The sequence below is a fragment of the Oreochromis aureus genome, linkage group 11 (assembly GCF_013358895.1).
Source record: "Oreochromis aureus strain Israel breed Guangdong linkage group 11, ZZ_aureus, whole genome shotgun sequence".
Classification (NCBI taxonomy): domain Eukaryota; kingdom Metazoa; phylum Chordata; class Actinopteri; order Cichliformes; family Cichlidae; genus Oreochromis; species Oreochromis aureus.
The window spans coordinates 21,563,898-21,589,748 of NC_052952.1; the positions used below are offsets into that span (position 1 = coordinate 21,563,898).

Sequence of the window (25,851 nt, forward strand, 5' to 3'; positions counted from 1 at the left end):
ACATTTAATAACCTACCAAGACAAGGCCGTCCACCTAAACTCACAGGCCAAACAAGGAGAGCGCTGATCAGAAATGCAGCCAAGAGGCCCATGGTGACTCTGGACGAGCTGCAGAGATCTACAGCTCAGGTGGGGGAATCTGTCCACAGGACAACTATTAGTCGTGCAATGCACAAAGTTGGCCTTTATGGAAGAGTGGCAAGAAGAAAGCCATTGTTAACAGAAAACCATAAGAAGTCCCGTTTGCAGTTTGCAACAAGCCATGTGGGGGACACAGCAAACAGAAGGTGGAAGAAGGTGCTCTGGTCAGATGAGGCCAAAATGGAACTTTTTGGCCAAAATGCAAAACGCTATGTGTGGCGGAAAACTAACACTGCACATCACTCTGAACACACCATCCCCACTGTCAAATATGGTGGTGGCAGCATCATGCTCTGGGGATGCTTCTCTTCAGCAGGGACAGGGAAGCTGGTCAGAGCTGATGGGAAGATGGATGGAGCCAAATACAGGGCAATCTTGGAAGAAAACCTCTTGGAGTCTGCAAAAGACTTGAGACTGGGGCGGAGGTTCACCTTCCAGCAGGACAACGACCCTAAACATAAAGCCAGGGCAACAATGGAATGGTTTAAAACAAAACATATCCATGTGTTAGAATGGCCCAGTCAAAGTCCAGATCTAAATCCAATCGAGAATCTGTGGCAAGATCTGAAAACTGCTGTTCACAAACACTGTCCATCTAATCTGACTGAGCTGGAGCTGTTTTGCAAAGAAGAATGGGCAAGAATTTCAGTCTGTAGATGTGCAAAGCTGGTCGAGACATACCCTAAAAGACTGGCAGCTGTAATTGCAGCAAAAGGTGGTTCTACAAAGTATTGACTCAGGGGGCTGAATAATTACGCACACCCCACTTTTCAGTTATTTATTTGTAAAAAATGTTTGGAATCATGTTTGATTTTCGTTCCACTTCTCATGTGTACACCACTTTGTATTGGTCTTTCACGTGGAATTCCAATAAAATTGATTCATGTTTGTGGCTGTAATGTGACAAAATGTGGAAAAGTTCAAGGGGGCCGAATACTTTTACGTGGCAACCCCCCGAGCCACCCGCTGGAGCGATCCTCCTCCGTCGGGCCCTTGAGCACACAAGTGACGCGGTCAGCACGGAGACGGGTGAACATCCACCGGCAGCCGCGCCCGCTCATGCGGGCTCAACGACCGGGGTCGGGGATGGAGTGGCAGAGGGTGCGGTTCCCAGGCAGGCACCACATGTCGCACCAGGCACCCCGGGCGGTCTGCGCTTGGGGGGGTCTAAGGCAGTGCCGCCTGCGACTGCCTCAGCCACGGAGACTCGGATGTCTCCGATTGATTCCAAAGCGATGCTCAGACAGGCGTAGCCCTGGGAGGAACCCCGGGCCGCAAGGTGCGTTCGAAGTGTCAATGATCAATGTGTCTTGCAATTCACATTAGTTCTCGCAGCTAGCTGTAACAGGAAACCCAGAGAACTAATGTGAGTTCACTGTCAAAAGCATAACAACAACATAAAAAAATCATGTTCATGTTACAAAAAAAAAAAATGTGTGCAGTTATAACATAAAACACTAAGGTTGACAAAACTATGTACATATTTTTTAATGTTAATCCAGCAGGTTATTTTTTTCAGTGTAGACAGTACAAATGCCTAATCTGTCAAAAATGTGGCAACATTTTCTAAATAACTATATATATTTTTTTCATCCAGTGTGAAATCCTGGCCTACAATCTTGATTATTCAAGAAAACGTTAAATCTGATCATCGTTGCTTGGTAATTAATAATTAATTATCATCTGTATGTCACATTATGGCAAATGCACAAACTCCTTTTCAAAAAGAACTTGTGATGCCAGCATGCTTTTTAACAAAACACCTCATAACAACTCATAAACATTTTGGACATAAAAATTCACAAAGCTAATCAAGCATGTTTAAAGTTTGGTATACAAGGAAGAACCTAGACTAGTTATTTACAGTATCTATATAAATACTGCAAAACAGTTCTTGAACAAATTGATTTGGACTGACCTCCCAGGTAAGTACTGTATAATTACAAAATATGGGTACCTTTGTGGCTCAGGGAGGGGAATGTTAACCAAGGACTGCATTTCCTCTAGAATAAATATTTCAGATCTTTGTTGTAAGCTAATAAATGCTAAATAAATAAATAATGAGGTAATATGAATGGCATCTACAGATGTTTTTGATCTAAAAGCTGGTGCATTCACAAATTAGAAGTATAAATCTTATAACTTGGTAAGGACACCGTCTGAAAGATGTTTTCAAAAGTTAAAAAAAACCATCTTGAACGTATTTAGAAATGTAAGATTTCTTATCAGAGTAATTGACAGAAGAATTGAAGTACACAGCTCTATATTAGTTTTTTACTCTAGCTGTCACAAATACTGTTTCTTCATTCCTCATAATTCCCAGTTTTTAAGGATAAATTTACATACATAATAATATAAATACATTTCTAGATTTATATCAGACCAGCCTTGATTGGAGTTTGTCCGCTGTTATGCAGTCCATCAGATTAGGTTTCCGTGTCATGATGAATGAGATCTGAAGGTAAAAGTGATCCAACCCTATACCTGATAAAGTGGCCATTGACTGTACATTCACAGAGTGAATTTCTTTAGTTTTACTCTGAACCTGTTTGGTTTAATTGCATATTTCCCAGAACTTGTGTATTTGTACTTAGCTGGCAATTGTTCAGTAAAGGCAAAACATCAAAAAACAAAAAGGACAGCATTTTAAATGTGTTCACAAAAAAGTTGTAATGTCTTTAAAGTTGTCTTTACTCTAAACAAAAGAAAAAACAAGAAGTCATTGAGAATTTTTCTTCTCGGGTATGAGACCGGTTGAGTCTGATTCTCTTTAAGAAGATGAGGCATGTGTTCCTAGTAACTAGGTGACTTTCTGTCCTTCAGGATATCAGTAAACAGCCAGTTGTCTTCCTGAGGCGGTGTTGGTATGGGGCGGAGCTCAGCGTTGTTAAGTGGGACAGTGAAGGACTGAGCAACTCCCTCAAATGGTGTAAACTGTAGGTTATTTTCACAGTTAACTTGCATACAGGTGCTCTCCTCCTGAGAACACTGGTACGCCTGAAGCTGTGTGGCGTTGTAGTGGTAGCTGACTGAGGAGGGGATCTGCTTCTGGTTGATGTCTGTACTTTGACAGAGTTTAAAGGTGTTAAATTGTTCCTCTTCCGTGTATGCACCTTGTCTCAGGGTCACTGAGCTACTGTGGTTACCCTGGAAGTGGTCTGAGGTCAGTCCCTGGTCTGCATATGCATATTCATACCTACACTCACCTTCACAGTGGAGATCATCCACCTCGGTAAAGTTATGTGACCGGTCTCCAAATATATCATCATCATCACCATGGCATGCACAAATGCTTTCAAAATATGCCTCTATGTCAGTACAGTCCCCTAAGTCCTTATTGTCAATGGAAAAGGGCTCCATTATGTCAGTCAGCTGACCCTCAGAGAAGTTGGAGTAGCTCTTCTGAGCCTGCGCGCAGCCCGCGAGGTCTGTTAACACTTGAATGGAGAAATCACAAGAGTCAAGAGACAATGGAGATAACTCTGGGGAGAAGGAGGGGGAGATGTCCACATTTTGGCCAAGCTGAATGAAGTCATTTGTAGTCGACTCTGTGTCTTCTTGGTGGTTGTCGGCTGGCTTCGACTCACTCTCGTTGTTAAAATAAAACAGCTCTGCCCCGTACAAGTCAGAACTTCTTGGGGAGCTAATAGGTTTAATTTCCACCAGTTTATGACCTCTGTTTCCCTTTTCCTGCATCCTATTGCTCTGTTTGTTCGCTGTAGCTCTGCAGGTGGAGGACTGCGATTTGGAGTGATGTTTCCAAAGATGCCCTGATTCAGTCTGCTTCCTTTTTGTATTTACTTGACTTGAGGAAACACTGATAGACTTTGAGGTGCCATCTATACCTGTTTGAAGCCTGCTTTTATCGGCATCCTGTGGACCGCCACTTTGAGATGGATTACCTGACTGGTCAGGTGAATCTGGCTTGTGTGATGACAGAGAGGAAACACCTTTGTCCTCATCCTTAAAATAAAGAGCATATGCCAACCGCTGGTTTGCTGCTTCAATATCTGCAAATTTTCTGTTGATAAGAAGAAAAGTGAAAGAAACAATGAATTGGGACAACAGTGGAGAACTATTTCATGCTATTTTGGCTGTGCTAAATAATTTGCCAGAGGATTTTTTTTAAATTCCTCTTTAAAGGGTTAAAATCCAAAATACTGTAATTAATATTTGATATTTATAATTCAGGCTGAAGTAGTTTTAAAAGACTGTGTCATGTAAAGTGGAAAGAAAATATTACTATATAATAGCTTTTGGGAAGGTGGCATTTTTTGTTGTTAGGACCTGGAGTATCGGTTTTTGTAAAAAAAAAAAAAAACCTGACACTGTAGAAAAAATAGAAATGCATGAAAATGAATGTTGCTGCTAATCATTGGCCCATCTCAGGGCCTAATAAAAGCAATGATTAAATGCAACTTGAAATGTTTTTTATTGAAATTGTTTATGTTGGCTGGGGGTTTTTTTTCAATACAAATCAATGCAATTATGTAAACATACAGGCCTTCAAAGGCTTAAAATCCCCAAACTATAATTAATATTCAATATTTACAGCTCAGGCTGAAGTATTTTTAAAAGAATGAGTGATTTAAAGTGGAAAAAATATTATTACATAGTATTTTTACAGCAGTTTTTGGAAAGCTGCCATTTTTTGTTCTTAGGTTAAAAAGACTTTTTAAGGATCCTCTAAGGCACAGGTGTCAAACTTAAAGGCCGGTGTCTTGAAACTTTTCTATGTATCCCTGCTGCAACTCACCTGGATAAAATTGTAGATCATTATCAAAACTCTATGGAACTTAACTGCATGCTGAGGTGGCAATTCAGCCATTTTGTTCATGTTACAGGTGTAAATGACCTCATTAATATTTTGTAAATTGGTTTATGAGTGGCTATTATTTTGTCGCAGCTTGGACCCAGCTGATCCTTTTATTTTGAAAGTTAGAGTGGCGTAAACTAAACGGTAGCAGCATGAGTTTTTTAATGCACAGAGAGAAGGTGTGCTCAATGGTTAAGGAACGGGAAAAAATGGCTATTAAAGTGCAATCCTGAGTTGCGAGCAGTTCCTTAGCACCTGGTTGATGAGGGAACATCATAAACATAAAAAAATCACAAAGAAATAACAATAAAGTATCCACATCTGAACCAAAGAGTAAAACAGTGACATGTGGATTATTAAATATTAGGTCTCTCTCCTCCAAGTCTCTGTTAGTACATGACTTAATAATTGATCAACAAATCGATTTCCTCTGCCTTACAGAAACCTGGTTAGAGCTGGATGATTATGTTAGTTTAAATAAATCAACACCCCCGAGTCATTCTAACTACCAGAAACCTCGAAGCACAGGCCGAGGGGGCGGTGTGGCAGCAATTTTTCACGACTCTGGATACTGTAGCTCCTGTGAAAACTAAGGCCTCAAATCAGAAGTCCCTGACTCCGTGGTATAATTCTCAAACACGTAGCCTAAAGCAGATAACTCGTAAGCTGGAGAGGAAATGGCGTGTCACAAATTTAGAGGATCATCATTTAGCCTGGAGAAATAGTTTGTTGCTTTATAAGAAAGCCCTCCGCAAAGCCAGAACATCTTACTATTCGTCACTGATTGAAGAAAGTAAGAACAACCCCAGGTTTCTCTTCAGCACTGTAGCCAGGCTGACAAAAAGTCAGAGCTCTACTGAGCCAACAATCCCTTTAACGCTAACTAGTAATGACTTCATGAACTTCTTCACAAATAAAATTTTAATCATTAGAGAAAAAATTACCAATAATCATCCCACAGATGTAATATTATCTACAGCTCCTTTTAGTACCATTGATGTTAAGTTACTCTTTTTCTCCAATTGATCTTTCTGAGTTAACTTCAATAATTACTTCCTCCAAACCATCAACGTGTCTTTTAGACCCCATTCCTACAAAACTACTCAAACAAGTCCTGCCATTAATTAATGCTTTAATCTTAAATCTGATCAACCTATCTCTAATAATCGGCTATGTACCACAGGCCTTCAAGCTGGCTGTAGTTAAACCTTTACTAGCTGTCTTAGCTAATTATTGGCCAATCTCCAACCTTCCTTTCATATCAAAAATCCTTGAAAGAGTAGTTGTCAAACAGCTAACAGATCATCTGCAGACGAATGGCTTATTTGAAGAGTTTCAGTCAGGTTTCAGAGCTCATCACAGCACAGAAACAGCTTTAGTGAAAATGATTTTTTTATGGCCTCTGACAGTGGACTCGTCTCTGTGCTTGTCCTGCTAGACCTCAGTCCAGCGTTTGATACTGTTGACCATAATATTCTATTAGCGCAATTAGAGCACGCTGTAGGTATTACAGGTACTGCACTGCATCAGTTTGAGAGACCATCTTTTCAGCCGGGGATTCTACAACAGCAGCTCATGAACGAATGAATATTGTGCAATAAAAGTACTTTTAGAAGTACAATTTCCAAAAACTTGAATTTATTTAAAATTCACTTGAGCAAGGTTAGGGCTTGCTACCTCAGCATGCAGTCAAGCCTTGGTAATGACCTAATTTTATCCAGGTGTGTTGCATCTAAGGGTTCAAATCAATCACACAATGAGCCAATTATCAGTTAACCCAGCCTGCATGGACAACATGCAGGCTCCGCCCAGGAAGTTTTTGAATTTTGATTTTGAACCAAATGAATAACATTTAGCTCAGTAATATACAAAATATTATTCCTACAGTCACTTAAGTTGCCATTTTGGACTGATGGCATTAGAAAAAAAAGCACCCAAACTGACAGGATTCATTAACTGACAGCCTTGTATGTGTCACCACATTCATGGCAATCTGCCAAGTATAACCTTAGGCTACGTTTTTGTCCGCGTCCACACGATCGTTTTCAGTCGTTTTCACAGAGTTGTGGGAGGAAAAGCACAGTTTTTTTAATGGACAAACAATGAGGTGGAGTTGTTGCTGGGAGTAACACAAAAGTATAAAGTTGCAAAAGCGAGTGAGAATTAAAGAATTTGAAGAAAAGCTATCTGGAGCATGTACAGACTGATATTAATCTTTAATAGGGCTGTCAAAATTGAGAGCAAACAAAACAACTGCTGTATAATGCCCTCTGCTATCTTACTTTAATTGGTCACATGACTGCATCACATGACTAAAATGTGTCATCATTTTGGAAAAGGCTCCGGGTTCGCTGTCCACACTGTGACGCGAAAACTGCGTTTTCAAAGGTATCCACTTTGGAGAGCGTTTTCAAAATGCTGCGTTTTCCTTGACTGAAAACACCGTCTCAGTGTGGACGGAAGGCCAAAACGGAGAGAAAAAGATGTTTTCAAACAAAAACATATTAGTATGGACATGGCCTTACATGGGCAGCATGTTGGTGCAGCAGTTAGGATTGTTGCCTACTGGTTCAAACCCACCGGCCAGGTGCGGCCTTTCTGTGTTCTCCCTGTCCATGTGTGGGTTTTCACCAAATTCCTCCCACAGTCCAAAGAAATGCCAGTTAGGTTAATTTGTGATCCTAAATTGAGTGTGAAGTGTTAGCTTCATGATAGACTGGCGACCTGTCCAGTTGCTCTTGCGCTGCGAGAGCTGGAATAGGCTCTAGTCTCCCCACGATGCCTGAAGGATGAAGCTAGATGGATGATACTCTAACGTCCTCAACAGCTCAGAATCGTGCAGGCCAATCTTTCTACCGTTTTAAACAAATTATTCTCTAATCTCAGGCCTCAATAAAATCTAGAAATATTTCTAGGATATTAAACTGAGAATGTTTTTTCACTGTTAGCATGTATGTGTAAGTGTTTCACTGATGGTCAAACACACCTCTGAATCATGTTGTGCAGGAAGCGACGGTGGTTGACCTGCCGCTTGGATGGTCGGTTCTTCTTGGGTTTCTGCAGGGTCCTCATCATGTGACCTGCTGCTGAAGTTACAAAGGTGTACAGGTCACGACCCCAGGGGACCCCTCGCTCCAACCCAGGCTCGAGACTCGCAGAGATGGACGGTCGCATGCCTGAGAAACATACATTTAGTGGAGATTTAGGAGAGTCAGGAGTCACTGACTTAAAGTGGAATAAAAGTCAATTTATATAACATAAATGCTCCAGCAGAGTCTTCTTGAGTTTAAAGGATAGAGAACAGAACAGATCCTGATCAGAGGAGCTCAGACAGGTGCTGGTCATAAAGGTGCTGTATACCCGTAAGGCAGGCAGAGCTCTGAAAGTAATCAGAGTAATCTTGAACTGTATCCTGCATTTCCTGACAGACGAGAAACAATAATGGAAGGAGTAAATTTCTCTTTTACTTAAATAAAATATCATCTGCCGTCACTATATTTAAACGTATTTATTCTGCACAGGGAAAAAAAAATGCTCTTATTATTTCTCACAACTAATATTACTGTTCTGAGGAACTGTGACATGATAAGGAGTAAATGGTCTGGTACTTGTACCTTTCTACTCAATTTTAGGATTTTTTTATTAATATTATATGACTTATCCATTATAGCCTTATTTACCCAATTAACACATACACACACATTCATGCAGCACTTTTATCTCTGCCTTTGTGTTTTCTAACATTTACACTCAGCGTCTTGCTCAAGGATACTTTGACATGTACACTGGAATAGCTGGGGATCGTTAAACCGACTTTCTGATTGGTAGACAACACATCCTACTGCCTGAGTCATGCCTTAAAAAGTCAAAAGTCTAAAAGCCTGGCTGCCACAAATTTTATCCCGAACTATAATGCAAAAAACAGACTAACTGCAATATATCTGTAAAGCAATAGCAGGGGAGTTAAAAGTTCAACACTTTGCTGTGAGTTTATGTTTAGTACAAGTAAAGTACCCAAAAGTGTACATAGTCAATTTCCACCAACTAGGAAATCACTATAAAGAAATCAAGCCCCAATTCTCATAAAATTAACATATAGGAAGTGATCAGGATGAATGATTATTAAAAAACTAAAGAGATTAAATGATGAGAAAAGACAAACTGCAGGCAAAAATCACCGATTAAGCAATAAGTGTTTAAATAAACCTGTTTGTAAAGGCTGTAACTCATATTTATTATAACATAACTACAAAATGTCAATAAAAACACTGTTACAGCTAATGTGTTGTACTATGATAACAGCTGATCTGCATAACGTCTAATATAAAAATAACTGCAAAAACCTGCTTACCGTTTTGTCTCCAGGTTTCTGTGTATCTCTCTACAAACTGCACTGAAGGCTGAGGAGGCGTGCTGCAGTAATTCAGCTGTTAATGCATGTGTGTTCGGGTATCGTGGACGGATCTGTGTGCACAAATTAAGCTGAGTGACATCAGCGGTCAATGCAAATGCACACATTTCTTTTTTCTTCTTTTTTTTTCAGTCTGAAAGGAATCTGCTTTGACAAATTGATAGCGGGAGAGGAAGTGAGACATGATGAGAGGGTCTGAAAAGAAAGGGGCAATTATCTGAGAAGTCAACCACTTGTGCAAGTGTGGGCACACGCCTCCATTGTGTGGCTCTCTGAAAGCAGCTTGTTAAATACTGCGAGACACTAACGCTTGAGTTCAGGGTTAACAAGCACTTAATTGACCAGCTTAAACTCTGGCCCTAATTATCACATTCTCAGTGGGAAGAGCTAAGATGGTTGCTAGCTGCTTTTAATTGACCTTTACAATTCAAAAGGACACCTTCCAAGTTCAAAATTTTGCATATCTATGGCAGCAGGTGTGTGGCTATATTTTTTTGCACAGATGTGAAAATACATTTGACTTTACAAAGTGATTTTAAGGTTAAGATTATTAACTTTTCTCTTCTTTGCAGCTCACCGTTATTGCTGATTTTCTAGATGTGAGAGCAACATGCAAATCCAACACAACACACAACAAAAAGGCAAATAAGGAGTAGGTATTTGACTGTCTACATTTGACCATATGTAGACAGTCAAGTTACCTTTTGGTATCTTTTACCTAAAAGTAACTTGGTAAAAAGTTGTCGACTTATTTCCCTTCCAGCCAAAAAACTGCCACATTCATTCTCAGAAATGAATTTCTTTTTTTAGAGTCAGAAAGAACATAAAGAACATAAAAGCATGGCTCCATCAAGCCTTTTATCAACAGTTTAGGATGGCTGTGGTTGGGTTAAGGTGTGAGGGACTTCTTCAGCACACTATAGGCCTGTTAGTACCAATTGAGCATCATTTAAGCACCGCATCTTACTTGAGCATTGTTGCTGGCATGTCCATCTCTTTATAACCACAATATGCCAATCTTCTGATAGACAACACACCATGTCACAAATTTCAAATCATCTCAAGCTGTTTTTTTTTTTTTTTTTTTTTTTCCATAAATAGTTCACTGTACTCAAATGGCCTCCACAGTCACCAGAATTCAATCCAGTTGCAGTTCCTCACCTTTGGAGTGAGGCAGAATGGGAGACTCACATTGGGGAATCAGATAAAATCTGCAGCAGCTGTGTGACGCTGTCGTGTCAATATGGACCAAAAGCTTTGAGTGTGAGGTTTGTTCCCAGCACCTCTGCCACAAAAAAATGAAGCAGTTCTGATAGTAAAAGAGGTCCAACCTGCTTTTCCTGAGGTGTACCTAACAAATTGTCCAGTACTTTTACTTTATATTACTCAAGTGAAATATCCACCCAGCTTCTTAATCTGTACTGACAAGTTTGCAGATCTTTTGGTTTTTCACTAAATAAAACAAGAAAATGTATTTAAGCATATTAAACAAAACACATTTTAACCAATGACCTGCAGAGCTAAACGAGTCTCATTTATGCTTTCATTTGGCTGTTGGGACACGGAGTAACTACTCGGAAGATGTCAGTGATTTTGTGAGAATGTTCACAGTAAAAACAAAACACATAAGTGAGAGGTGTAAATTCATTCACTTACTTCAAAACAAGCCATAAAATCTTGAAAATTTCTTCTGATTTCGGCGTCTTTTCAAAGCCAAGCAGTTCACTCAGAGAAGGGAATCGCTGCTGCAGGAGTGGCATCTATTTATAGTGACACTGCATGTGCTTCGGGCCCAAGGGTGCACAGCTCTGGTGTGGTTGCAAGGAATAACGTGGTAAGTCATAGTGTGTTAGAGATTAGAGATTTTCTTACCAGGATTTGCTTACATGGTGACATCATATGACGAGTGCAATGAGTACATTCAACCTTTGTTATCAAATCTGCATGCACATAAATTCAGCTGTTTAAGCTTTACAGCATGAGTTTGTTAATGTGTGTTCAGTCAGTCTCACTCTTCACATGTGGTGTTTTCTCACAGTCCTCTCCAGGGGGATGATAAGGCTTTATCACACATGCCCTGCAACAGTAGCAGAACTTTGACCCTGTGAGATCTCGTCACATGTAGATTTGCCTCTGCTGATGATCGTCTTTGTCCAGAGAAATGTAGTTTGTGTCTTTTTGGCTTTGGGGAGACTCAGAAGAGTGTGAGAGGAGCAACACTGAAAGGTAAGTTTGGATATTTTAGGGGATCACTAATCATAGCCTAGCCCTTATGCTGCTGAATTTCCTCACCCACTGTTTTTCAACCTTCAGTGAAAGGCTTTCCTAACTTAGGAAAATGTTGAATGACTTCAGCTTTAATGCTCTCTCTTATCAGATTCCTCACCATGAAGTGGGTCTGGGCTGTGTTCAAAGCTCGCCCGTACATCAGTAACGTTCTGGGATACACAGCCCTGTTCGCCTCTGCTGACCTCGTACAGCAGAGCGTGCTGGGTGAGAAACCTGCGGCAGGATCCACATCAGAGGATTTAGTAGGAGTCGACTGGCATCAGACGGCTCGAGTGGCGACCGTCGGTTTATGTTTCCACGCCAACTTCAACTATCACTGGCTCAGAGGGCTGGAGAAGATGCTGCCAGGAGGCGGAGTAAAGGCAGTAACTGGGAAGGTGGTGGTGGATCAGCTGATTGCGGCTCCTCTCACCATCAGTGCCTTTTACATTGGTATGTGTGTCTCAAAGCTTATTTAGATTTTTCTGATATGGCCTAATATTCTAAATCTGAAGTGATGGACTGAGCCCCATATATGGTCCATTTTTAGATTCTAGTTTTGACTTTTAGAGCTATTTGTGAACCTCCAGCAGGAACCTAAGGTGATGTGATCAGGGCCTGCTGGCTGTGCATCATAGAAGTTTGACATCTAAAGATGGCAGAGCTTTTGGAAGACTGGTCCCTTGACTGTGACTTTGAGATCTGTAGATTTGCTGGTGGTTTTTAAAAAGCAACTAAAAACTTATGTTTTCTTTATGTCTTTATGTTTTTACCCTATTGGTTGTGACACAATTTGTAATATTTATCTTGAAAGGTACTATATAAAAAAAAATTTTTTAAATAAGTTTTTTGTGTAAAGAAAATCTCCATAATCTAAGACAGAGTTCAACCAGTCAGGCTTCAGATAGACATCTACATTGTTTTACTGTTTTATTGGATGTTTTTCACAGTCAGTATGAATGTGCTGACCATGCAACTGCACCATACCACTCGGAATTAATGCCAGCTATATTCACTAGTCACTTTATTGGGTACAGGTCAGTAGTGAGTTGGGGTATCTATTGTCATAGTGTCAATTCAACAAGGTGCTGGAAACATTTCTCAGACATTTTGGTCCATATTGATACGATACCATCACACATGCTGCAAATTTCTCAGCTGCTCATCCATAATGAATCTCCCATTCCACTACATACCAAAGGTGTAAGGTGATCTGGTGACTGAGGGCCATTTGAGTACAGTTAATTCACTGTCATGGCCAAGAAATCAGTTTGAGATGATATGAGATTTGTGATATGTGTTATCCAGGAAGCAGCCATCAGAAGATGAGTACACTGTGGTTATAAAGGAATGGACAACACTCAGGCAGGCTGTGGTGTTTAAATGATGCTCAGTTGGTACTAACAGGCCCAAAATGTGCCAAGAAAGAATCCTGTGTTGTTAGCTGGCAGGAGTGACACCTAGTGTGCTCTTCTACTGCTGCTGCTTCAGAGATGCTTTAAGTCACTATGCCTTCCTGCAGTTTCCATCCTCCCCAGACCGCTGACATCAACAAGGCATTTTCACTCAGTGAACTGGATATTTTCCCTTTTCAAGACCAATTTAAGGCACATAGTCAGCAGGTGTTACTGTTAGCATGCTAATTGGACTCTTTGGTCTACTCTGTTTTGGTCTACTCTACAGCCTTCACCTATGAAAAAACACCTATTAGATCACTGTATATTGTATATAAACTTAATTCATCTAAAAAAAAAAAACCCTCCTAATTCCCAAATGTTTGCATACTCAACTGATCTGCACAAACATTTTAGATTACACCAATACATCTGAATTAATCAAACGGTTTACCTTATAGTTATTACCAAGTAACACAAATGTACCCATGAATAATTGGGTAAAAAAAAGGAGTTTTAAATGACTGATTGAAAAGAAAATCTGTCTACATTGTAGGTTTGAGTTTACTTGAACACAAAGATGACCCACTTGAAGACTGGAGACAGAAATTTTGGACATCTTACAAGGTACGTATAAAGTCATCGTCTGTCTTTATTAAACTTCATGATGGCGACATGTTCCCAGATCTCCTGTAATAATCTCTCTCTCTCCCGCTCTGTAGACTGGGGTAGTATTTTGGTCAACAATGCAGGTTTGCTCAACTCTTCTCTGCACACACAGACTGAGAGAACTACACTGATGACAGGGTTTCACAATCATGATATCCATTTTTCTTCTTTTCCATCACCTCAGGCAGTGAACTTTGCATTCGTCCCCCCTGTGGCTCGGACGGTGTTTCTGGGTGGTGTCGCTCTGATTTTCACAATCTTCCTGTGTCACCTCAGACAGCAGCGACACCACGAACAGGAAAGAACCTGAGACTCTCCCCGTCGCATCGAAGGCTTTAGTAAACTGACTAAAAACACAATTCCAAAAAAGCAGGGACACTGTGAGTAAAACCTGAATGCAGTGGTTTATATACATCAGACACCCATAAACCCCAGCAGCTGGTCTGTTCCCAGATGTTTACAGGCTGCTGTTAAACAAAGACGGGGTGCTACATTGTCAAGGGTACACATAAGTGGTCCGCAGGTGCGCATTCGCTGTCAAAATAAAAGATGCGCACCAGATAAGAAGTTGCAACGCGCGTTTGCGTAAGATGTTCTGGAGGAGGACAGACATTTGTTTAGAACTCTTAAAGATGTCGAAGAAGCAAGCTCCTTTAAACAATTACTTTGGTGTTCCTCCACCTCCAAAGAAATGTCAGAAGGAGTCCGAACCGCAAAAGAAGCGCGTAGGCTATTCTCGAAAAAGGGGTTGCAGGAGGTGAGCTGGCTTCAAACAAATGATGAACGCACAGAGATGTGGTGCAGAATATGCCGTGAAAATCCCACTCTAGCGGACAAAAAAGTGCCTTTTATATGTACGCAAACGCGCGTTGCAACTTCTTATCTGGTGCGCGTCTTTTATTTTGACAGCGAATGCGTACCTGCGGACCACTTATGTGCACCGCTGTACATTGTAGTAAATGTGGACTTATCCCAACTTTTTTGAGATGTGTTTCTCCCATCGTCACATGATACATTGTCTCAGTTTTTGACATGTTTCTATGTTCTATTGTGAATAAAATATGGGGTTATGAGGATCTGCTGAAATCATTTGATTTAAACAGACTAAGAGGATACTGTAACCAAATGTGAGGAACAAAAATGGCATTAAATTCTTATTTTAAAGCTGCTTTTACAGAATTCATAACCTGTGAAAGTTTTCCTTGTGCTAATTTTAAAGCAAATAAAGTTTCAAATAAATATTTTGATATTCTTTTATTAATGGTCCTCGGTCACAGTACCCCGCAGCTTAATTCTAGTGATGCATTTTAACTATAAGTAAATATATAAGCATAGGAACCAATTTTAAACTGCATCTTCAGGCACTTTGCTACCAGTAGCCTGTCACAAAACACACTATTTGTCCTCATTTCTTTAGTTGAATCTGAAAAACACCAAAGATAACATAGTCTGACAGGCATAAAAAACAAAAGTAGTATTTTTGCAGCAACAAGGTGATTTCCAAAGAGCTGTGACTGGAAAACTCTCGGAATGGTGTGCACCCTGTCCGTTGCTGAAGCCTCATCAGAAATGGTGTCAGTGGAGAGGTGGCTGTCAAGAAGTCATTTTAAAAGAAGGGAAAACACTTTAAACCTATTTTACGTACCATTATGTTTTCTAAGAAAACAAAGACATTTTTTGTTTTGGTACAAATGATACAAACAAGTCCCCCCAAAATACATACAGAAATAAATATAGAAATAAATAAATACAGAAAACAAATAAAAGAACTTGAGTTTCTGTAAAGGAGTGATTTCACCCATCACTTGCCCACCTGTAGATCCGCCCTTGTATTATGTATACATTTCATTTTGTTTGTTTATAAATATTGAAACAGGTTTAAATCAGGTTGGTACATTTGTTGTTGGGTTAGTTCTGAGTTGCGCTGCAGCATGTGACAATAATCAAAAGCTACACGTTAGCTATTACCAATGGCTCAGGGTCACTGTAGCGGTTTAATTTACCTGAATCCTTTGCAAAAAAAAAAAAAAAAAAAAAAAACGTTATAAAGTTTGCGTCATGGTGCTGATCCAGAATACTTCCCTTATTATTTATTCCTAGTGCTATAACAATAAAGTAATTAAAATAGAAAAATGAAGTAAAAAATATAAAATAATGTACTTATGGGGATTCAATTTGTTTGACTGTCCAGCCTATGCAGGCGGAACGTTTATTAAATGTTTAAACTCTAGAGAGACAATCATTTTGCTGCTGTACAATCAGCACTTTGTCATACTGGAAATATAAATCCAAGTGTTTTTTTATAATATCATACTTATAATAATTCATAATTATGTGGATATGCATATATTTCACAAAGAAATAAGTCCTCCAGAAAGGCAGGAAAAGCCCATGAACTTACTTTAAAACTAAATATGTTCCTTAAACGGTGGACAGACTAAGATCCCTGACACCCTTACCCAGCCAGCTAGCAGCTATGACCAGCACTTGTGCAGTTAATAAAAGGACAGCTAATATTAGTCGCGCTGGTGCACACAGCGCGCCCATTTGTTTCAATTCGTCAGCTAAGCACTGCTCAGACAGCAAAAAATACGCGTGCTCTTCGTTCCTGGCTCGTAACCAGCGCGCTCTGGCGATCGTAGTCATGTGACTGATGCAAACCAGATCCTTTTATTTACCAAACTGTGATTAATAGTTAAATATTATGGCGCAAGCAGGACTCCACACGCACACACACATAAAATAAATAAATAAAGATTAAAAAATTGCCTCAAGAAAAGGGCACTTAGGGCACCCATCAGGAAAGGGGCAGGTGCTTCCTCCGTTTCATCCTCACTTCTCTGGTGCCTTTAGTTAGAAAAACCCGAGCAAACGCTCAGTCTTTAAAGAACTACTTGTTGCAAAGTTGACAAGATGAGAAACAGGCACATTTCAGTCAATCACATATTTTCCTTTCTCTCCCTCTCTGTCCTCCTCTCTCAGTCTTTTATACAAACGTTAAATGTTGTACACAGCAAAAACTCCAGTGTTAAATTAACACTGGAGAGTGTTTATATGAGTCCACACCTCTGAGTGTTAAATATAACACTGTTGAGTGTTAAATGAACACTTTTGACAGTGTTATATTTTTAAAAGTAACCTCGTCAGTTTTGAAGATTAACAATGACTAACACAGAGCAGTGCTGATTTTCTAACACTGGAATATTTCTAACATTTTGAGTTATTTTCCAGTGTTAGAAAATCAGCACTGCTCTGTGTTAGTCATTGTTAATCTTCAAAACTGACGAGGTTACTTTTAAAAATATAACACTGTCAAAAGTGTTCATTTAACACTCTCCAGTGTTAATTTAACACTGGAGTTTTTGCTGTGTAGTGAATAAAAAAAATAAACCAATTGAATACAGGCTGCTGTTGTGATTTGCTGTCACCGGGATCTGGAGCTTTACTGTTACAAACACTGAAGCCAAATTCAAGCAGAATATGAATAGAATTTTTAACAAACTAAAATAATTAAGTAGATCAGCTTCTTGGCCGGTAACTCCCGGTTCAGAAAGTTAAAATGAACTAATAGTCTCTAACGATTTAAGCTACAATAGCTAACGTTTTTTTAAGATATTTAGAGAACACATAAAAATAAGCAGAATCTTTGTAAATAACACCAACGCATTATCAGAACAGTCTGAACTTTCGCTGTATTTCTGTTAAAGGGTGATTTAAGTCTGCATCAGATTTTTCTCATAAAATTGCCTCTTCATTTTCTTTCTACCTAGGAAAATATAAGAAAATACTAACATACGCTATTACTACTATTAATATAGCAGTAAAAGTATTTTTAGAGGTGCTCTGGTAACGCGAAGTTATTTACGGGCTAGTTTTATTGCAATGGGTGAGCTTAACTGACTGACGCAGAAGAAAAAGTTCTTAATGGAGTGTTAAGGATGAGACCAAAAAGAGAAACCAAAAATGTATTGAATATATTTGGGGAAAAGAGAAAGTGAAACAAAATTATAAATACAAAACTGTGTGCTGTGTGTGTCGTTATTTATTTGTTTTTGAAGAGCAAAATAACTTGAGCCCTGTCAAAGGTCATTGCCATGGTCACGCGGTGGCAAACAGCTGAATGCGTCGTTCTTCCGTCAAAACCTAACGAGCTCTTCAACTGCAAACAGCAAAAGCCTTTATTCAACGTTAAATTTCGTGTCTAGAAAGGATTTCTTTTGTTTAAGGTAAAAAAAACAAAAAAAAAAGGTAGTTTGTTACAATGACCGAAAGGTTCAACTACCAAAGAAATCCACTAAACACTGGCGGTCCTCGCTGGGGCGGTCCGCCCTACAATGACATCAACGCCCTCGTAAGAGCAAACGAAGACCTCAGAAACAGCGTACACATGCTGAGGAGACATATAAATGGTCTCTTGGAAGAAAGGCAAAGGTACATCCACCTGGATCTTTTTGTAAAATATAAACTCGAAGCCGAGCAGAAATACAAGGAACTTGAAGAACGTTACAAACAACTGGAAGCAGAAAAGAAAACAGCGGAGGAGCAGAAGCAAGAAATGGAAAATCCAAAAGATGCAAGTAAAAAAAGTGAAGCCAGACAAAGAGGCCCAGAGTCAGAAAGGTGTGGAAGAAATGCTGGAACAGGAGTGTAAACACATGAAAGAGGAGCATAAAGGTGAGGAGGAACAATTGGAGCAACTTAAGAAGAACTACGAAGTACTTCTGCAGAATTATACAAACTTGATGGAGTTGCATGGGCAGAGAAAATGTAGTGAGCAAGAGACAGATGCCACAAAAGACCAGAAAAATCAAGAGAAGCAAGAAAAAATGGAAGTCGAAGAGAAAGACAAGCCAGAAAAGAAGGAAATAGGTAAATGGAGATTGTTTGGGAAGTTTTTTGCTGAAAGGGGCAGTGAGGAGGGTGCTGGACTTTAAGATAGACACGAGACCGTCTGACCTCCTTTCCGCACCTTCTTCTGTTAAGACCCTCACCTGCAGACCCCATACATCCTTCTCCGCACCCTCAACCTTCCTGCTTTCATCTATTCACCTCCACTCCCCCAGCCCCTCTTCTCCACCTGTAGGGAGGTGTCCCGTGTTAATGTTATTAAAAGCATCAAATAGAATTCTGCTCAGTGTGTCTGTTTCTCTGTGTAAGTTACTTTGGTTGATTAACGCAAGTTTTTAGTTTGTCACATTAAAGAACAAAGTGGGAAAAATACATTGTACAGATACACAAACAGTTTGGTTTAACGGTGTTTCTGTGTATAAAATGATCTCATCATGTTGATGGCTGTTAATTTAATAAAATTATATGTTCTACTTCACTTCCAACTTTACCAAAATATGAAATACTAAAGTTTATTTTCCACAATTGAATCAAAACAAAAGAAATTTTCACCGTCAATAAATTTGGCTTATCTCAAATTTGCAGCTTACTAACTCAAACATCTGGGAATGTGTTTGAGATCATAACCTGTTGACTTCTGGGTGTTGTGTTTTTTCTTTTTAAACATAGTATTTGAATGAATACTTAGGGTACACCACCACTTCCTCCAGGTGCTCCCTGGGCATACACTGTGCGATTTTTGGCCCATTTTGAGCCGATTTTTCAGTCGTGCGACCTTTTTGGGAAACGGCCGAGTTTCGCCTTAATCGTGTGTCGTGCATTGTGTAGTATACATGGGGTAAAGAGAAGCTATTAGCACTTCACGACCAGCTCACAATCATCAATTGTATGGTCGCAAGAAAATCAAACCTGTTTGAAATCCTGTCGGCCCTCGTGAGGGTGTCAACGCAGCCTCTCACACTGCGCACGCGCAAACAGAAATTGAAGTAGAAAGACGGAGTAGCACGGCAGTGCAGTGTGTGATCTGGACACAAGTGATGGAGGCACAACTTGTAAAACTTTGGCAAGTTCAACCGAGCCTTTTCGATGTGGCCTCACAAATTTATCGAGACCGCACCAACCGTGAAAAGAGTTGGATGGACATGAGCTGAATAATGTGACTGAAAAAATTGCACAGTGTATGCCCAGCTTTATTCAGCTCCTGCTCAAACTGTACGATTGAATTGCAGGGGTTAGAAGTTTGTAGGTCACGATGCAGGGTCTCACACTATACGGCCCAATGCTCTGATGTGACCTGAGTGCTTACACTGTGCGTCCATAACATGAAGCTTATAACACAAAATCTGTCTCTCGCTCTCCCTCTCTCTCCCTCTCTGTCTTTCACTCACACAGACATGCATACCACCACCATCAGCTTTGCTATATTGCTAATGAAAAACATTGACCAGGCAGCTGTGATTTAACAGCAACTATTTTCACGGTTGTTGTAGTTGTGATGATTTTGTGAGGCCACATTGAAAAGGCCCGGATGAGCTTGCCAAAGTTCTACTAGTTGGGCATCCATCGCTTGTGTCCAGATCACTCCACTGCCATGCTACACTGTCTTTTTCACTTTCATTTCTGTGTTTGCATATGCCCAGTGTGAGAGGTTGGGTTGATACCCTCACGACGGGCGACAGGATTTCAAACAGGTTTGATTTTCTTGCAACCATACGATTGCTGATTGGGAGCTGGTCGTGAGGTGTTAATCACTTCTCGTTACCCCACGTATACTACACGATGCACGACACACGATTAAGGCGAAACTCAGGCCGATTACCAAAACGGTCGCACGACTGAAAAATTGTCTCAAAATGGCCCAAAAATCGCACAGTGTATACCCAGCTTTAGGGATCAGTACATCTCCCTCTGAATATCCTGAGCTGTACCTATGATTAATTTCTTATCCTGTTCACTCACAACAGAAAAGTTAGACTCTTCAGCTCTGTCAGTCTCCAAACCATATATCACTACCCTCAGTACCATCTTGTAAATATTCCCTTTCAGTCTTTCACACTTGTTTCCACCCACTCCACCCTGCCTACCCTCTGTTCTTCACCTCTCTTGCGTGGTGTCCATTGCTCTGGGTGACTGACCTCAAGTAACTCCAATCTTTTTACGACCTCTGCTCCTAGCATCAGGCCCCATACAGCCCACTTTGATCTTAAGAGGGCCGAAACAGCAAAAAGCCCCTTTCTGTCTGTGCAAAGACGTTTAACTACACATTCAATCCCATTTAATATTAAAAGAAGTATAATGTTGACACTATTACTCAGTATAGCTACATGATAATGAAATACAACTATTGTAAAGGCAAGAAATCTATGAGCACAATTAAATAAATGTGTAAAATTACAGAAAAAATTCTAGTAGCTCACACTGGATTTTTTTCTTTTTTCCCCATTGTAAATTTTTTTTTTTTTTAAATGTAGTAGATAATGAAGAAAGGGATTTTTTATGTGACGATCACTCATTAGGAAACTGTAAAACCAACTAGAAAGCGAAAATTTCAGAAGAAATTTTATGTGTGCCTATGCCGCTGCTAATAAGTGTAGTTTGCCATTCATACGGCTACAGAGAGCAAAACTCAGCAGAGCAGCCATTCTCCACCATGAATTATGATAAAAACAAACACCGCTCGCGCCTCACAGATGACAGCTTACAGTTTTGGGTAAAGATGAGGTGACTTCGTACAGCCCCGATTTGCAGACGCTGTGCACACAGGTTCATGAGCAGAAGTCCCATTGTATCAGGGCAGACCCCGACAATGTTTGCATGAACATGCTTTGAAGCATTACGTTATGGACCACTTTTCACACATGGTTGGTGTACCCACACAGGCAGCCGTAGCTTTTCAACTCATAGCCCAACACACACCCAAAAAGCACAGACTTTACACCCGTGGGTCCACCTCCCCTGCAGCGGCACTGCAGACCACGCCCCGACACACATCAAACACATAAAATAAATATGTATGCACTTTCGCATTCACTTTTTGTTTTTTGTTATTTTTACACAGTGTTCTGAATGATGAACAATGGTCTACAGCCAATCTTGTGTATTATTATACAAACTTTGGTTGTAAGATTCAGATAACTATTTAATAAAAGCTAAATATTTTATACAGGGAGTGCAGAATTATTAGGCAAATGAGTATTTTGTCCACATCATCCTCTTCATGCATGTTGTCTTACTCCAAGCTGTATAGGCTCGAAAGTCTACTACCAATTAAGCATATTAGGTGATGTGCATCTCTGTAATGAGAAGGGTATGGTCTAATGACATCAACACCCTATATCAGGTGTGCATAATTATTAGGCAACTTCCTTTCCTTTGGCAAAATGGGTCAAAAGAAGGACTTGACAGGCTCAGAAAAGTCAAAAATAGTGAGATATCTTGCAGAGGCATGCAGCAGTCTTAAAATCGCAAAGCTTCTGAAGCGTGATCATCGAACAATCAAGCGTTTCATTCAAAATAGTCAACAGGGTCGCAAGAAGCGTGTGGAAAAACCAAGGCGCAAAATAACTGCCCATGAACTGAGAAAAGTCAAGCGTGCAGCTGCCAAGATGCCACTTGCCACCAGTTTGGCCATATTTCAGAGCTGCAACATCACTGGAGTGCCCAAAAGCACAAGGTGTGCAATACTCAGAGACATGGCCAAGGTAAGAAAGGCTGAAAGGCGACCACCACTGAACAAGACACACAAGCTGAAACGTCAAGACTGGGCCAAGAAATATCTCAAGACTGATTTTTCTAAGGTTTTATGGACTGATGAAATGAGAGTGAGTCTTGATGGGCCAGATGGATGGGCCCGTGGCTGGATTGGTAAAGGGCAGAGAGCTCCAGTCCCACTCAGGCGCCAGCAAGGTGGAGGTGGAGTACTGGTTTGGGCTGGTATCATCAAAGGTGAGCTTGTGGGGCCTTTTCGGGTTGAGGATGGCGTCAAGCTCAACTCCCAGTCCTACTGCAAGTTTCTGGAAGACACCTTCTTCAAGCAGTGGTACAGGAAAAAGTCTGCATCCTTCAAGAAAAACATGATTTTCATGCAGGACAATGCTCCATCACACAGCGTCCAAGTACTCCACAGCGTGGCTGGCAAGAAAGGGTTTAAAAGAAGAAAAACTAATGACATGGCCTCCTTGTTCACCTGATCTGAACCCCATTGAGAACCTGTGGTCCATCATCAAATGTGAGATTTACAAGGAGGGAAAACAGTACACCTCTCTGAACAGTGTCTGGGAGGCTGTGGTTGCTGCTGCACGCAATGTTGATGGTGAACAGATCAAAACACTGACAGAATCCATGGATGGCAGGCTTTTGAGTGTCCTTGCAAAGAAAGGTGGCTATATTGGTCGCTGATTTGTTTTTGTTTTGTTTTTGAATGTCAGAAATGTATATTTGTGAATGTGGAGATGTTATATTGGTTTCACTGGTAAAATAAATAATTGAAATGGGTATATATTTGTTTTTTGTTAAGTTGCCTAATAATTATGCACAGTAATAGTCACCTGCACACACAGATATCCCCTAAAATAGCTAAAACTAAACACAAACTAAAAACTACTTCCGAAAACATTCAGCTTTGATATTAATGTGTTTTTGGGTTCATTGAGAACATGGTTGTTGTTCAATAATAAAATTATTCCTCAAAAATACAACTTGCCTAATAATTCTGCACTCCCTGTATGAGAGTAAGAAAGAAAAGTATATCTTTGTGTCCACCTTTCTCTGTTAATGCCCTACCTGGCCCCTGGCAAAAGCTTTGCTAGATCCACCCTGCACAGTTACCAGCTGTCAGCTAAATAAAAAAGGAGCTTGGTGTTTATTTCTCTCAGAAACAGTTCATAACTTCCTTCAACTCATTCATGTCACCTAAAAAAAGGTAAACCTGTTTCTCCATCACCAGTTCAGCTCTGATGATTCAGTAAGGTCATCTCCTGGTTTCGACCAGCCGCTTCTACAGCTGTGGCTCCAGCAAACATCAGCTGATACTAGAAATTAAAATCAAATGAATTCTAACAACAGCTGATCAAGCTTAAACGTGCTGCTGTTGTTTAGCGCGATAAACAAACAAGAGAGAAAAGCCGATCATTGATCAGTTTCATGACTGAAGTTTGAACAGGCGAGAGAATGACAGGGAGGCTGTCATAAACTCCATCGTGCTAGCTACCACGCAGTACGAGTTATTATAACTGATTGTAAAAGTCAGCACAAGAAAAATAAACTACACCTAAACTCGGTTTATATCTGACCCAAATAGAGTGCAGGTCATAACTTCTTACCTGAAATTCAGTTCACCTCACGCTCCGACCGGCAGCCGCCTGCTTCTCCTGCCGGGTTTCCTGATCCACGATCTACCACCGGTCGATCGGCGGTCGCCTCGCCGCCTCGTTCCCGCATGTTCTTTCTGACACACACCGGTGGATAGCTGCCCTCGGTTGTAGCTCGGCGTCAGCGATCACCAAACAACTCAGTTATTTTTTCCACATCGACCAGCATCTGGACAATCCACCGCCTTTCACTGTTTGTACCGTTACTAAAAAAAAAACCCTCATCGGCTCATAAAACGAAAAATAAGTCCAGCTATGACCCTGAGTCAAAAGACAGCCAGCTCGGGTTAGCTAGCTACCTGTCTAGCTCTTTGCAGGCACCGAAAACATCAGAGCTAATATGGGATGTCTTGGTAACACGAGCAGATATTTGAAGTTTACATCTGGCCAATCCACCACCTTTCACTGTTTATACCGTTACTAAAATGAATAAATAAATAAATCATCGGTCAATATAAACGAAAAATAAGTCCAGCTAAAACACATACTGTCGGCGAGCGACCGGGTGCTGACACGAGTTTCACCCGCCTCAATATAAGCCAAGCCTGGGTGCTTTTTCACGAAGGGTCGCTAGCGGTGCTAGCTAACTATGCTAGCGGCACTAGCTAGCTAGCCGGCTATCAGCAACACGTAAGAGAACTGCTGCTAAATAAACTACACCTAAACTCGGTTTATATCTGACCCAAATAGAGTGCAGGTCATAACTTCTTACCTGAAATTCAGTTCACCTCACGCTCCTGCCTTCGCTTTCCCTGATCCACGATTGACCTCCGCGTTAGCAATCGCCTGCCCGGCCTCATATGTCTCGTTGGCGGCATGTCCTTTCTGTCACACACCGGTGGGTAGCTGCCCTCTGTTGTAGCTCCACCACCAAACAACTCAGTTATTTTTTCCACATCGACCAGCATCATCAGCCCATATAAACGAAAAATAAGTCCAGCTAAGACACAGACCCTTGCCGAGCGATCGGGCGATTAAACAAATTTTAGCCACCTCACTATCAGCCAAGCCTGGGTGGTTTTTCACGAAGGGTCGCTAGCCGCGCTAGCTAGCTAAGCTAGCGGCGCTAGCTAGCTAGCTAGCCGGCTATCAGCAACACGTAAGAGAACTGTTGCTAAATAAACTACACCTAAACTCGGTTTATATCTGACCCAAATAGAGTGCAGGTCATAACTTCTTACCTGAAATTCAGTTCACCTCACGCTCCTGCCTTCGCTTTCCCTGATCCACGATTGACCTCGCGTTAGCAAACACGGACGATCGGCGGTAGCCTCACCGCCTTGTATGTCTCGTCAGCGGCATGTCCTTTTTCTGTCACACACGGTGGATAGCTGCCCTCTGTTGTAGCTCCACCACCAAACAACTCAGTTATTTTTTCCACATCGACCAGCATCATCGGCCCATATAAAGCGAAAAATAAGTCCAGCTAAGACACAGACCCTTGCCGAGCGATCGGGCGATTAAACAAATTTTAGCCACCTCACTATCAGCCAAGCCTGGGTGGTTTTTCACGAAGGGGCGCTAGCTAGCTAAGCTAGCGGCTTAGCTAGCTAGCCGGCTATCAGCAACACTTAAGAGAATTGTCGCTAATATGGGATGTCTTGATAAAACGAGCAGATATTTGAAGTTTACACACCTACATTCTCGCCTGAAAATATCTTAAAAGTGTATTTTGTGACCTAGAAACACGAATAAAAGACATAAAACGAAGTGGTGTCCGCCATTGTTTAACTCGGCAGAGGGGTGCTATGAATTATGGGATATGGAGTTTTGTAACAAGCATACAGATTTTCAGCCGTACTACTCCCGGTATACCACTAGAGAGAGCCAACCCACCACAAATAAAGTCTGTTTCTATGGAAATTGGCCTAAATTTGCACTAAAATCTAAATATTTCAAAAACTATAAAAGTCATAAACACCAAAAGTGTATACC

General features: G+C 40.7%; 2 protein-coding genes across 5 annotated transcripts; one reads left to right on the plus strand and one right to left on the minus strand.

Annotated features, from left to right (window-relative positions):
* Window positions 1–2,401: 2,401 nt before the first annotated feature.
* LOC120442857 lies at window positions 2,402–23,921 on the minus strand. 4 transcript variants are annotated; one of them, XM_039620251.1, is made up of 6 exons: window positions 23,869–23,903; window positions 11,025–11,176; window positions 9,309–9,421; window positions 8,318–8,378; window positions 7,944–8,133; window positions 2,402–4,162 (listed from the first exon to the last, which is right to left on the minus strand). In XM_039620251.1, the coding sequence occupies exons 4-6, from the start codon at window positions 8,373–8,375 to the stop codon at window positions 2,935–2,937; spliced, it is 1,476 nt and encodes a 491-aa protein (XP_039476185.1). In that variant the 5' UTR covers window positions 8,376–8,378; window positions 9,309–9,421; window positions 11,025–11,176; window positions 23,869–23,903; the 3' UTR covers window positions 2,402–2,934. The 4 variants fall into 4 exon arrangements, with proteins under 4 accessions (XP_039476185.1, XP_039476186.1, XP_039476188.1 ...); XM_039620252.1 differs by lacking the exons at window positions 8,318–8,378; window positions 23,869–23,903 and having other exon boundaries at window positions 11,025–11,159; XM_039620254.1 differs by lacking the exons at window positions 8,318–8,378; window positions 9,309–9,421; window positions 11,025–11,176 and having other exon boundaries at window positions 23,869–23,921.
* On the plus strand, window positions 11,457–14,233 carry si:ch211-120k19.1 (uncharacterized protein LOC563199 homolog). Its single transcript, XM_039620255.1, has 5 exons — window positions 11,457–11,594; window positions 11,746–12,089; window positions 13,587–13,657; window positions 13,753–13,782; window positions 13,884–14,233. Exons 2-5 carry the CDS (start codon window positions 11,756–11,758, stop codon window positions 14,007–14,009), a joined length of 561 nt encoding a protein of 186 aa, XP_039476189.1. The 5' UTR covers window positions 11,457–11,594; window positions 11,746–11,755; the 3' UTR covers window positions 14,010–14,233.
* Window positions 23,922–25,851: the final 1,930 nt, after the last annotated feature.